General features: G+C 35.4%; 1 protein-coding gene across 4 annotated transcripts in view; it reads left to right on the top strand.

The window, feature by feature from the left end:
- Window positions 1–94: 94 nt before the first annotated feature.
- The window catches only part of holn1 (CD2 antigen cytoplasmic tail-binding protein 2 homolog holn1), a 29,787-nt gene continuing 14,411 nt past the window's right edge, over window positions 95–15,470 (top strand). The window contains exons 1-2 of one of the 4 annotated variants that reach the window (XM_083139557.1): window positions 95–200; window positions 12,196–12,350. In XM_083139557.1, coding sequence (XP_082995683.1) covers window positions 12,200–12,350 — 151 coding nt within the window. In that variant the 5' untranslated portion in view covers window positions 95–200; window positions 12,196–12,199. Of the gene's footprint in view, window positions 279–301; window positions 349–394; window positions 514–12,195; window positions 12,351–15,470 lie in introns of those variants that run through there. The other 3 variants (XM_083139558.1, XM_083139559.1, XM_083139560.1) reach the window with 3 other exon arrangements.

The raw sequence follows: 15,470 nt of genomic DNA, 5'->3' as shown, positions 1-15,470 counted from the left end.
TAATACTTTTCTTATTATACACATGGAAACGTAAATTGTGTGAGATGCTTTACACCCTTCAGGAAAATGTATATATTTTTTCGACAGCCGCTGATGTTGATCAACCGAACATTTTCTGATCTCGCATGCATTGTGTTTCGTTTCTGTTTTCCCGTAAGAATATTTGTTGCTGAAAATACGGGAGGGTAAATAATTATAAGGTAGCAATATAGAAAAACTCCTTAACTAACGTTAATTAGAAAGTAGAATGTAGCAGCCAATACTCAAGGCACCTCAAGGTAAAGATTAAATATCATGAAGCAGTACAGTTGTAGGGTAATCGTCGTGATCGTGAATGATCGTTACGTGGTAAATTATCTCATGTTCTCTGCTTTTAGTTATAAAATATTACATATACGATTATTTTTGTCACTTTGAATTCATAGAAACTACATAAAAGTACAACCTGCAATTTCATTGAAACCTATGTTAGTGACAATCAGTGTTGGAATGGAAAAGATTTTGAATGTTGTGGTATTGTAGATTCCCTTCAACTATTAGTATTAGTAATTTATAGAACTCCTGACAGCAATATTAATGTCTTTTTTGATAATTTTATAAAAGTCATGGATTATCTGACAAAAAAGAATCATAAATTAATTATATGTGGAGATTTAAATATTGATTTTTTAGTTAAGCATACACATACTAAAAAAATTAATAACTTATTAAAACAATTCAATTTAAATGCTTTAATTGACAAACCAACTAGGATTACAATTACTTCTCAAACATGTATAGATCAAATAATCACTAATATTACTAAAAGTGATTGCATATCAAGTATAGGTGAAGCTGGACTGTCTGACCATTCGTATCAGAAACTTGAAATTAATAATCTTAACTTAAAAACTCACAAAAATAAAATCAATAAGGATGTTATATATACCAATAAAAGAAATTTTAGTATGGAACATATTAATTATTTTGGTAACAGTAGTATAAGTCGGAGACGGATTTCTTAAAATTTACAGGAGAAAAGACGAGAAAGTACTTACGGAATTGTGTTCTTGAGGGCTTTCTGAAACCGGAGATATTTTTTTTTATAATCGTGCTACGTATTTTGCCTGTAAATAAGGTATTTTTCGTCAATCATGCATCTCCGTTGTGCGATAGCTCGTGCCGCCATTACCGTCGACTACGTGAATCAAATGTTCCGTGCGTTTGGTTATGTAACCCCCTCACAGTGTAGCAACCACGCGGAAGTTTGACAAGATGACGTGTGAGCGGTTTTTTTTTTCAATAAAAGGTAAGATTCTAGTTTACGTCCTTTTCCTAAGGAATACGTGTCATATATTGTTGGAAAGCTTATTTTATAAGGAATTCAAGAACGTAAATCCCAAAGCGAGCAAAAATTTCCTGAAGGAGTAAATCGAGAAAAACCGACGTTGTCCGGATATGCGCAATTGAACATACTGAGGTATTTTTTAGATGATGAAGCACATATTTAGGGGTGAAATGAGTGCTAATGGAACCTAACCTAACAGGCCTAACCTAACCTCGTAGGCATACCTCGACCCCGTGAATGGATAGTGGGGCTATCGTGAACAGAAAGTGTAAAAAGAAAAAGGTACTTACCCGAAGAGATGCCGGGTGCCGCACCACGATCGCGCACCGCGAACGCAAAGAAGCAATCACCATGCAGATAAGGACGTAAAGTAGAGTCTAGCCTCAATTTTTGCTTAAAAACCTTTTGTGAATAGTTTGTGCGGCATTTATCGGTTCATAAGTTTGGAAACACTGCACATCAGCTGACGATACTGCATATCAGCTGACGATAGACAACGTGAGTCAAGATTTGCCCGCCGAATTAGCAACGACCAATAAATGATTATAATGTTAAAAGTAACGTGTTTTTCATGGAAAAAAGTTATGGCCAGCTTGAAAAATCTTCCGCTATGCATATGAGGTAAGTAGCAATGATTTTTATTTGAAAACAACCGAGTTTTATGTGTCTCCGGCTTATACTACTGTTACCATTATTTTAACAAACTTTTAAAATCTGAAACGTGGGAAGATGTGTACAGAGCTCAATCTGTCAACGACATATTTAATGCCTTCATAAACATATTCCAGTACAACTTTGAATTAGCCTTTCCTGTCAAACCATATAGAAATAAGCAATCTCCAATTAAAAAATGGATAACGCAAGGAATTAGAATATCATGTGAAAAGAAAAAAATGTTGTATAGACTTAGTAAAGTAAATGCCGACCCTTATTTTAAAGAGTATTTTAGATCCTATAAGAAAACTTACAAACAGGTAATTGCTCCTGCAAAGAAATATGAATATGATAAATTAATTGCCACCTCAAATAATAAAAGTAGAGCTATGTGGAATATTATTAAACAAGAATCTGGAACGATACATGATAAACCTGGAATTAATAAAATACTAGTGGCAAATGAAGAAATAACTCAACCCAAAAATATAGCTGAAAACTTCAATTCCTTCTTTATAAATCAAATTGATAAATTAATCCAACAACTCCCTGCACATAAAAAAAGATATCAAGGAATTAAAACTAATAATCACTCTATGTTCATATATCCCGTAACTGAACACGAACTTGACTCTCTCATAAATGCCCGCATGAGGAAGAAAAGTGCAGGTTATGATGGGATACCAGATGCTATAATTAAAAAATGTTCCCCCAATATCTTAAAAGTGCTTACCTTTTTATGTAATGAATCTTTTAGAGCTGGAGTTTTCCCAGACAAGCTTAAATTATCAAGAGTTATACCTATTTATAAAAAGGGTGACATCTCAAGTATTGATAATTATAGACCAATATATCTATTATCATGGTTAGATAAAATCCTAGAAGGACTAATGCATAAAAGATTGAAAGCATAAAAGATTGAAAGACTTTCTTACAAAATTTAGTGTAATTACGTCTAGTCAGCATGGATTCATAGAAAATAAGTCTACAGAAACTGCACTCTATGAATTTATTTCTAACATTTTACATTCAATGGATTCAAAATTAAATACTGTAAATATTTTCTGTGACCTTTCAAAAGCCTTTGACTGTGTTAACCATAAAATACTAATTGAGAAATTATATAAGTATGGGATTAGAGGCACAGCCAATGATTGGTTTAAATCATATCTATCAAAAAGAATGCAGTATGTTGAAGTTACTCATAATGCTAGTCATTATCAATCAAATGTTTTGCCTCTAAAACATGGTGTACCCCAAGGTTCCATTTTGGGACCCTTACTTTTTCTTATCTTTATTAATGATCTTCCAGCTAATATTAACGACTCCAATATAATTCTCTTTGCTGACGATACTAATATCATAACTAAACATGGTGACATGTGTCAATTGGAAATTGTAACTAATAAAGTACTAACCGACTTGACACAATGGTGTATTGAAAATAAGCTAATTTTGAATAGATCAAAAACTGCCTATATACTATTCCACAATCTACAAAAGATAAATTGTCCCAAACCTATACTAAAACTAAATAATGATATTATTAATTGTGTACAACATACAAAATTTTTAGGTGTTGTTGTTGATGAAAATATGAAATGGAATACTCATACTGATGTATTACTCTCCAAACTAAGCTCAGTCTGTTATGGACTTAAGGTATTAAGCAAAGTATGTAGTAAAGAAACCGTCCTAACGGCTTATCATGCAAACTTTCACTCAAGATTAAGATATGGAATTATGTTTTGGGGAAATACACCTGGTGCCAAACAGTTGTTTATCTTACAAAAAAGAGTCGTTAGAATAATAATCGGTGCCAATTATCGTGAATCGTGTAGGCAGGTGTTTAGAAGCCTAAAGATATTACCATTACCATGTTTGTACCAGGTGGTATAATTAAAGTGACGGTGTTCAGAGTGGTACAGCACGGGCTGTAATGAGAGTAGCAGTCTGAAACTTCGTAGATATGCTAATGAAGCAATGCGCTCGCGAATTATGAAAAAAAAAAAAAAAAAAAAAAAAAAAAAAAATAGTTCCAATTCTCGCCACCAGGTGAAAAATGGCGCTGTAAACAGTCAAAACGTGGAATTTGCCGTAACTCTGACGTCAAAGTCGGTGACATTGCCTAACCATTGTGTGAGCTCCCTGGATGTTGTTGGTGACGCTTGTTGCTTTTTCCTTTAGTAATGTTCATGTAATTCGAATAGTGAAATTGCAGCGATATTTTATTACAAAGAGTATTATTTTCTGCGATTTATAGTGCCTCTTTCCTGTAAATATACCAACTTTTGGCTGCTTACAGCTCCATTTTTTACCCTGGTGGAGAGAATTTGAACTTTTTTTAAAATCATAATTCGCGAGCGCATTGCTTCATTCGCATATCTACGAAGGTTCAGACTGCTATTCTCATTACAGCCCGTGCTGTACCACTCTGAACACCGTCACTTTAATTATAACCACCTGGTATATATATGAAGAATTAATATTTATGAAGAAAAATATTTTCAATCTTAAAACAAATAGTAGCGTACATTCGTATGGAACGAGGAAGAAAGATGACATTCATTATGAAAGCCACAGGACATCTAATTTTAATAAGAGTGTTTACTTTAATGGATATAAATTGTACAACCATTTGCCTAAGAAATTGAAAGACTGTCCACTCAACATATTTAAAAATCAACTTAAAAGTATGCTTATATATCATTGTTTTTATTCGGTTGTGGAATTTTTTCAAATCAAATTTGATTAATTATCAATTGTTATCTACATTTTGTATTAGTAAGGTATAATACGTATATAATACATTGTAATGTTATATGACGTTTCGTATACCATCTTGTAATTAGTGTTACATGTATGGTTCTTACAGGAAATAAATCTATCTATCTATCTATCTAACAAACTGGACGGTGGGGGAAGGGGGTGTTTAAACCTATCAAATAAAAGTTTTACAATACCGAATTTGGCCCAAGTTCCTTTTGTTTTATTGCAATTTCATCATACTAGGAATGCAATTTTTACATGGTACGATTTCGATTTATGTCTGTTAACACATACTGCGGAGGGTACTATTATAGTATGGGTGAGACACCTATAAATCATATATTTCACACTTTTTTACATTGCTAACGTACTATTTTGGAATGCGGAACATTTACTAAGGTGAAATAATGCATTTCTAACTAAGATATTGTCTATTTCTTACATTTACGAGAACTTACTGTTACTTGTTATTTCGATTCTGTAACACATTATGGCGGGCGATGGCGTACTGGTTCAGGGCGCGTTGTGCGAGTGTTTTGTCGATTTATGCAGTGTTGCAACCTCGTTCACCGGAAAGTACATACTTTTGTGCCCGGATTTGAAATTATGCTAATACGTCGCAAACCATTGACGTTAGCCCAAAAAAACATTTTCCGTAAGGTTAGGCAAGCATAGTTAAAAAAAATACTCGACACGTCATGTTCTAGTGAAAACACGGCGAGTTTGAAACACTGACTATGGGGTTACGCCATCTTAACACACAGAGCATTGTGCTCTTGTGCAGAAAGCAAATGGCGGCAGCAGAAACATCGTGTCAGACAGAGATTTTCGCAGAAAACAACATGCATTCGCATTAAAATGGATCAAAACTACATTCAAGAACTTCCACAACGCTACAGAAAATGATTTCCGTAAGTACTTTCTCCTGTAAATTTGAAGAAATCCGTCTCACCTATACCATAATGTTACCCTGCGGAGTTTTAGCGATCACTTAATATTTTGTTCAATATATGCTATCGTGGTTATGTTAGGTTTGGTTCCCTTAGCATTAAAATAAAGACCCTAAATGCATTCTACTAAGGTTCCGATTTACTTCTACATTCATTCCCACGCTTCTACGATATTTACTGTTGCTTTTCGCCGGAGAATATCTTGTCCATGAGAAGTGCATAAGGTAATTTTAAAGTTGTTTTTTTCAGTAAGTTTCTCGTATCGGACAAACTGATTTCTTCAAATTTACAGGAGAAATTACTTACCAAATGCAGTTTCTTTATAGTTGTGGAAGTTCGGGGAAGTGTTTTCTCGCATCGTTCATTGAATTTTTCCGGTAAATCATGTACTTTTCGATATAAATGTGTGACCGATGCACGAAAGCTCTTGCATCCATTTCCTTCCAGCCGGATGTTGCCTGTGTGTGATGACGTAATCCTGGTCAGTGTTTCCAAACACATGTTTTTGTAACTGAAGAAGGTACGTTTCCGCAAATTGTTTGTGGGACTATGTGTCAATTGTTCGTGGGGCTATGCGAGAATGGTGTGTGGGGCTACGCATATTTTTTTCTAAACAAATTTTTAACTATCGTAACCTAAACGTGACCCTACCTAACCTAACCTTACCGGAAATGGTTCGTGGGGCTATGCGTCAATGGTTTGTGGGGCTACGTAGGTATTTTTGGGTGCAGCGGGGTGGAAACACTGCATGCCGAGTACGGTAGTGATTATTTAGCTTACTTCCGTGAAATAAGCGAAATACCACCTTCAACAATGTTTCTCAATGCAGAATACGTGAGTAGGAATATTGAAATTAAAAGAACTAGCAAATTTCATCCGTTTGTTGGATACTAGAAATTTACTGTTTTTTCAACATAAATAACTTTTTTTGAGTCCAAATAGTGCTCATTACTTTAAGGAAGGTTCAAATTTTGTGTGACAATGATTTCCAAAATTCTACGATAATTGATCTTTGTGCTAGGAGAAATCATAAAACAATCGGAATCGCTACCGGATAAAATATTGGGATTCCATTACAATTGACCTGTACTTTTTTTTTAAAATAGCAGTATGTAAAAAAAGAATCCCTCCGGCCTTTTGCCGATCACATGTTAACAGTCAATGTCTTCCTTGCAAATGCACGAGGTTGTGAGCAAGTTATCTCCCCCCTCTCTTTTCCCCTCTGCATTATGTCATTCAAAAGTGAAATCGCGTATGACTCAAGCCTCGTGCTCTACGTCTGGGGTAACCTTGAATCCGATTTCCTCATATTCCCACTTTTCCCATTTTTTCAGCATTCCTATCCAGAGTTTGTCTTTGTTACCGTCTTCCCTATTAAGTTTATTTTCTCTATTCCTACATATAAATGATGCCTCATATACAATCCACACCAGTAGGAGTAAATATAATGTCTTCCTAAACTTCTTCATACGTGCTATGTGATTATGAAACAGTAAAGAGAGTTTGAAAAATAAAATAGATTGGATCTATAATGTAGGTAGAAAGAATGGGTATAAAAATGAGGAAATGAGGAAGAATTTACACAAAGCCAGAAGGATATGTTTTAAGGAAGGAAGGAAGGAAAATAGTAACGTTAGTAACAAAAATGATGGGATAATGAAATATAAGTACGTGGCTATTCCCTACTTTAGGGGAGTGTTTGAGAAGGTAGAAAGAACATTGAAAGAATTTGGCATTAAATGTGGGATGAAAGCACCCAGGAGCTTGGAGAAATACTTCACGAATTATAAGAAAGAAGGAGGGGAAAAAGGAAGAAAATGAAGAAGGGAAGAAAGGGATATATAAAATTAAATGCCAATGCAAATGGCAGAAATATGGGCATACGTTGGAAAGAACACTATAAGGATATCAGGGAAAGGAATCCCAGAACTGAGTTATCTGAGCACGTCTTGGAAGAAGATCATGAAATAGAGGATCAGGAATTCCTTAGAGAGGAAGATAAACTACTTAGAAGAGTTGTATATGAGGCATCATTTATATGTAGGAATAGAGAAAATAAACATAATAGGAAAGACGGTAACATTGACGAACTCTGGATAGGAATGCTGAAAAAATGGGAAAAGCGGGAATGTGAGGAAATCGGATTCAAGGTTACCCCAAACATAGAGCGGGAGGCTCGAGTCGTATGCAATTTCACTTTTGAATGATGTAATGCAGAGGGTAAAAAGAAAGGGGGGAGACCTAAATTGCTCACGACCTCATCCATTCGCAAGGGAGACATTGACTGTTAACATGTGATCGGCAAAATTGCCGGAGGGATTCTTTTTTAATAAGTGTAACAGTGGGGTTTTAATATATTTTGATAGGAGGAAATTTTAGATAATGTTTTTTTAAAAAAAGTACAGGTCAGTTGTAATGGAATCCCAATATTTTATCCTATTCATGTAAACCTAATCCTTGCCATTGCCATTGACGAAGCTTCGTGGGCAACTGTGAAGCCGATAAACCAACCTCAAGAAGGAGACAGTGGTCCCTTAAATGTTGTCAATTACTCAACACATACTCACTGAATGTAAGTAAGAATAATAAGTATTTTATTTTATTTATTGTTTATCAAGTGAGTAAGTCGCACGTAACCTGAAAAATGAATATTATAATCTTGGTGTGACTTACATAGTGTTTCTGGTCTCATCTGATCAACTGATTTTAGTCCTACGCTGAAGTTGAGGAATGCCAGAAATATTTATCAGAAGAACCAATTTTCTTGAGAACAGCTTTATTCTTCACCAACCTTTCATAAAACTTCCCGCAACTCTCAGTAAAGTTCACTTGCACCAACAAGATTGACTACATTGTTGAGACATGTAAGGAAGGTTTTTCATCTGTCCACATATTGTTCATGATTGAAAAAATAGAGCTGTTGGTTGATGTCACTTCTTCCTCCACGAGATACTGAAAAACGCACCCCAAAAATCTGACACACAACATGAGATATGTGTTTTGAGTTTGTGAATGCAGATCCATATTGAAACTACAAGGTTGTTCGCTTTATATCCGACCATTTTTTATGGGTACTCACCTTAAGAGATACCGCGCCGCCACCACCGATCATGTTCTGTTGGACCCCCAGCATTGTGGACTTTCGCTCGGCATCGCAGTTTCCATTGCAACAAGCTCTGGCGCAGGACAGGCATGGGAATGCTGTCCCACTCCTCCCTGCAAGCTTTCCATAGACCATCCAGGGTGCGTGGGCGGCGATGTTGAAGACATCGTTTCAACAGTCCAAATGCGCAAAAATCCATTGGACTGGCATCTGGGCTTTTCACAGGAATGTCTTCAAATGGAATGACCCGAATTCCTAATTCCTCTGCCATTTCCTGATGAAAACGTAGTGATGTTCTGGCAGTATGACTCGAAGCCTTGTCCATGTGGATCATCACCTGGTTCGCGTCTATTCCATAAAATTTTGGGATGTTTCTCCGATAGATAGGTGTCAGAATGGAGTCTTGGAAGTATCTGGCATTCACCTTCACGTTTTTGTCCACCTTGCGTATCATCAACTTACCCTCGTATCCGAATCCCGTTACAACCATAAAGCCACGAGGGAAACTTTCCCTGCACTGACGAACAAAGTTGCTGCACCCCTTGCTGTCAATGTCACGGTATGTGATCGCCCAAATGTGACCACCAGCAGTGACACTTTGCTTGCAGCCCTTCTCCTGGTGGTTTTTGTGGGTGAATGTTTCGCAAGGAGAGCCTGTTGTGTGTAACGGGCCACAATAGCTTTCGCAGTAGTCACCACGAGTGTTAACCCATTCTCCCGATACTGTTTCACAATGCATACGTATGAAAACTTAGCATGGAAAAGGGCCATTACGTAACCCTCCCAATACCGGTTGATTTTCGGCGCCATTTGATAACATTCACTACCAACACTCGCGCACCTACAAGGTCAGACACAACACTGCTCCCGCCAGCAGACCCATAGTTCCAGCATGATGCGCCAGGTGGCAGCACCGAATCAAAAATGGTCGGATATAAAGTGAACAACCTTCTGTACTGTAAACTTTTTGGTTATTCACTGCCCTACAAATAACTTTGATTGTTATGAAGTGCTTGAAACACAGCCCATCTGTTTTGCCACAGTGTTGGCATGACACTAGTTTAAAATTTCCATGAACATTTTTTTTAGCATGAAATATCTCTCGTATTTAGACTTGGTATTCAAGCTAACTCCTAGACTTTTTCAAAACTGAACAAATAGTGTATTTTTAGATAATTTTGATGACAAAATCAGAGGGTGTGCAGACGATCTCGAGTCCTTGGGTAGAAAGCATCCATGACGTTTCTTAAGTGCTACCATATATTTGTGTGGAATGGCTAGGAAAGTTATATATTCAATCAGGTGATTTGTACGAAATAGGAGTATTTCACCCCAACCACTGGTCTATTAAATTTTCTTTAAATATTGTTTTCTAAATATAGCTGTAACATTATTTTCCTTTAGTTTACGGTTATTACAAGCATAAGAAAACAGTTTTTCTTTGTGACGTTTCAGGAGAACACACGCTCCTTTCATCAGACATTTATTTTCATTTTGACTAAAGATACAGTTATAACAATGGTTAGTAATTTTTTAAACAAAAAGAATCTGTTATATAATGGATGTTGTCAATGTTACATTGTTGTAATATAGCAACTTAACTGTAAAAAAAAGCAGTCTGTTTTATTTTTATTTCAGATTTTTTTTAAAATTATGAATCCCAAATATCATCAGGTAATTCAAATTCATCATTGTTTTCACAAAGTCTCTTGATGTTTTCTGTTACATTAAATTTTAAAGAAAACTCCATACTGGATCTATGTTACCATTTTCATTATTTAATTTATTCCAGTGTTCTTCTGCAATGAACGAAGCTTCCCAGACATTCAACTCTGTGTTTCCCGTTAATCTTTTTAAAACCCTTCTCTTTTTAATCAAATGCTTCTCTTCGATTATGTGAGCTGACAAACCTGTTCTTGGGTTTAGATTTATAATGTCCAAATCGTGTTCGTGCCATCTTATTGCCATTTTCCTTGCTGTTTGTCCCACATAATCCTTTGAACATGAACAACTTATATTATATATTCCTGTGGTTTCCACATCTGGTAGAGAGTTTCTCATTTTGAATTCATTAAATGTACATTCCAAACTTCTTGGTGATTTAAAAACAATTTTGAAATTAAAACTTCTAAAAAATTTTGCAATTTTATGTGAGAATCCCTTGTGGAATGGAATGCACACAAATTTCTTTTCAACAGATTTTTCATCTTTGTCTGTATTTCTCTTTTCCTTTAGTTTTCTTGCGACTCATTTTTTGATTTGGTTTATTCTGTTAGTGTGAAAACCATTTTCTTTTGCTACATTAAAGAGCCTTTCTTCTTCATTTTTGATATCCTCATTATTAGAACATAGTATTTGTGCTCTCAGGAAAAAATTTAAAAATATGTTATCCATTGTTATATGCGAATGTTCTGATTTGGCAGGGTGTATTTTTCCCCCACTAATTTTTTCCTATGGACTGATGTTTGAATTGTTGAGTCAGTTGTCTTAATTTGCAGATCAAGGAAAGAAATTACAGTGTTATTCATGGGTTCGCAAGTGAATTTTATGTGACGATGTGATTCATTTAACAATTTAAATACGTCGATGATGGTGTTCTCATTTTTAGCAATAATTAGCACATCATCTACATATCTGATGTAGAGTTTGATATCCGCACCTAGCGCATTAACAATTGGAGATTCTATGTAATGAAGGAAAATGCTGGAGATGATTCCGGATACTGGGTTTTCCATTGATAGACCATTACCATTACATTATAAATATAAACCCAAGAACAGGTTTGTCAACTCATATCATCGAAGAGAAGCATTTGATTAAAAAGAGAAGGGTTTTAAAAAGATTAACGGGAAACACAGAGTTGAATGTCTGGGAAGCTTCGTTCATTGCAGAAGAACACTGGAATAAATTAAATAATGAAAATGGTAACATAGATCCAGTATGGAGTTTTCTTTTTCACAAATGGAGTAAGCCACCATCTTTAAAATTTAATGTAACAGAAAACATCAAGAGACTTTGTGAAAACAATGATGAATTTGAATTACCTGATGATATTTGGGATTCATAATTTTAAAAAAATCTGAAATAAAAATGAAACAGACTGCTTTTTTCACAGTTAAGTTGCTATATTTCAACAATGTAACATTGACAACATCCATTATATAACAGATTCTTTTTGTTTAAAAAAAATACTAACCATTGTTATAACTGTATCTTTAGTCAAAATGAAAATGAATGTCTGATGAGAGGAGCATGTGTTCTCCTGAAACGTCACAAAGAAAAACTGTTTTCTTATGCTTGTGATAACCGTAAACTACAGGAAAATAATTCTATAATGCAAGCAATGCGTACATACAAGAAAAACTATAGCTGTAACATTTCTTTTCTACTAGAAACATGTCCAAACGCAAGCTGGAAGATGAGCTGGAGGCTGATTGGAATGAGCCTAAATTTGTGGCTGGGCCAAAAAAGAATTCTCTGGATTCTGATGAAGAAGACGATGTCGATGAAAAACACTATGACATTTTGGCAGCAGACGATATTGAAGGTAGGTAGTATGCTGCTCTTTCTTCTCAATTAATGATTGCTTGATTCTAATTTCTTTATTGAATTGTTCCTTCCAAAATCACCTAAGTTTGCTAAATGCATATACAGCGTGTCTTGCTTATAAGTATAATAAAATAAAAAATCATAACTTCCAAACAAACTGTCAGAATTATGTGATTGTTTCATTTTAAAGAATGACTCAGAATATTTTTTAGCAACACATTCAGTGGTAGTTGCGCATGCTCAGTGAAAACTGATATCAGTTTCTCAGAAGCCATTTGTCATGTCGTCGCCACAAGAAAAGGTGTTTTGTGTTTTAACGTTGTCTGAAGTGAAGTCTGCGACATTTGTGCAGAGACGATTTCGTGCACGTTATGGTTTGGGTGCTAAAGAAGAAGTTCCATCGTACATTTCAATAAAGAAATAGGAAAAACAGGTACGCGAAACCGGTTCTTTGTTGCCGATAAGAGGTAAGCATTCAAAGAGGAAGTGTCTGATGAGAATGTGGAGCGTGTTCATGCCTCATTTAACCAGAGTCCAAGATAATCCATATGCCAAGCTAGCAGGCAACTGCAAATTCCTAAATCTACGATACACATGGTACTCCACAAGAGACTGCATCTTCATGCATACAAAATTCAACTTCATCAATGCATAAAACCTGGTGACAAGCCTGTCAGGGGGGACACAATCTTCCTCAGGATAAAGTAAAACGTTCACCATGCATGCAAAAACAACAGACCGAAGCGGCACGATGCATGCCATTGAGAAGACAGTGAAGTCCGAGCAACATGCAAGTGACATGTTTAGCTAGTTGTCGCATTTCGGTTCAAAAGGTAGAATGAATTACCGAGGTTCTGCTTCCAAGTGACACATGTTACTTATTGCTTCGGTCTGAAAGTTCCCTGAGAAAACGGTAGAGGCCAAGTGACAAGCGACACTTGCAGATTATGTAGCTTCGGTTCGAAAAGTTGCGTTTACAGCTAAGGGTTGGTTTCCAGGAGCCACGTGTCACTTCCATCTCAAAGCTCTGTTAAACAGGATATATACACAAATTCATAAAATACCTATACTTCTGCATGTGTGTTGTGAACGATTTTTAATTATCCTGAAAAATCAACATTTAAATTGAGACACAAACATGTAAAAGTTTGTTTTAAGTCCATTTCATGGTCTGATGTGCTCGTCAGGACTACATGTTTAGTTTTAACCCTAGCTTACCCATGTCGTACAAGAAACTTACACACCAGGAGGTGGCTCACAAGCCCACACTTTTTTTATCACTAAAATTCAAGAAAACATTTTATCATTGAATCACTGCTTCCTTTGCTGATTAATACAGGGTATACACAAATGAATGGTGCGGTTATAAATGTCAATAAAAAAACATTTTTCAACTTACGTGGTTGCAGCAAACACTGTTAGAAGCAGAAACTGTCCCAGTTTTTGATGTGAGTTAAAATTACAACCCTTCAATGTGGGCTCCCCTGGTCACATGACAAACATCAAAGCGGTAATCAAACTCGTTCGAGACACGGTGTAACATGTCCACTGTAAACTCCTGCATGCGTTATCCGATCACGAAGTTGCTGGATGGAAGTTGCCATTGGTTGTGCATAAACCCTGTCTTCAATAAACTTCCATAGAAAGAAATTGCACAGCATATGATCCGGGGAACGTGGGGGCCCAGGAAGAATGTGATTTTTTTGTGGAAAATCCTTACTTGATAAGGCCATATTTGGAATCAGATAGATTGTAATTTTAATTTTCATATCAAAAACTAGGACAGTTTCTGCCTCTAACAGTGTTTTCTGCAACCATGTAAGTTGAAAAATAATTTTTTTATTGACATTTTTAAGCGCACCATTCATTTGTGTATACCCTGTATATGTGCAGTTACTTACTATTTATAATAATTACAAAAACCCCCACACCCCCTATACACCTTCATGGCATGGTGCTATGCACAGGGAAACACTTTACCTTTACCTTTTTACTATCATTAATAGAAAAAATAACCAATTATTGCATGAGTGTCTTGCATATATTTTATCATTCACTAAAACTCACAAAATGTATAATATTTTTTTATTAATGCTTGTTATCTTTGTAGAAGTGCGGTTGTTTATTAAATATAATAATTACAATAATTACCATCATTACCAACCAATTGTACACTGTCACTGGCATGAGTGTCTCGAACGAGACACATTGAAAGATGCTGCCTGATATGTGTACCAAGTGCATTTTGCCTCCTAATTACATTACATTTGTTTTTATGAAGAAAAGGAATAATTAAATATTGGGAACATCCTAGGAAACAATGTAATTTATTTTCAAACAGTTGGTAAATCTAAAAAATAGAGGTGGTGGGCCTGCAAGTCTCCCCTCTTCCCTCCCCTCTCTGTAAGCTAGGGTTAAAATTGTATCAGAATGTTATGCAATATCTGTCCACTGGAATTGGCCAATATCTGTCTCTTGGCTGCTACATCATGTAAATTTCTTTTAGCTAGTTGTAAAATATGTCACTACAAACCTGTAAACTCAAACAGTAACTACAAGTGAAATAGGTTAACTCGAATTGGTAAAAAGTCAAAATTTCCATTTTTTTAAAAAGAATGCAACTCTACATACAAGATAATCAGATCATGAAAATATGTGTTGTTTATTCACAAAATCATTTTTTTTTTTTAGGAATGAGCTGATACCAATGGTGTTCCGTAATAATTTTAACAGTTCATAGTAGTTCAGAATGTTTATTAATTTTAATATGTAATCATTTCAATGGAACTATACCATTGCTTTAAATATTCATACTTTCATATGACATGCTCGTTTAATCACTTAGTTTATTTTTCTCCACAATCTTGTTGCAAAAAAAATGATACAAATTACACATTTTGCATAATTCGGATGATATTTAGATAATCTGAATATTCAGATAGTACAGATTTGATGAAGTGTTTGTAGAAAATTCGTACAGTGATGAATAATAGAATATGTGGATAGCCCGTAAAATAGAAAAACAATAAAACTATCTGCATAATGCACACATTCAGATATCCAGATAGAAAATTACCTGATATCTGGATAAAATTGTTATCCATTTACCCATCACTAG

Source organism: Lepisma saccharinum, chromosome 18 (genome assembly GCF_977018435.1).
Source record: "Lepisma saccharinum chromosome 18, izLepSacc3.1, whole genome shotgun sequence".
NCBI classification, from domain to species: Eukaryota; Metazoa; Arthropoda; class Insecta; order Zygentoma; family Lepismatidae; genus Lepisma; species Lepisma saccharinum.
This window is presented reverse-complemented; position numbering and strand designations above follow the sequence as displayed.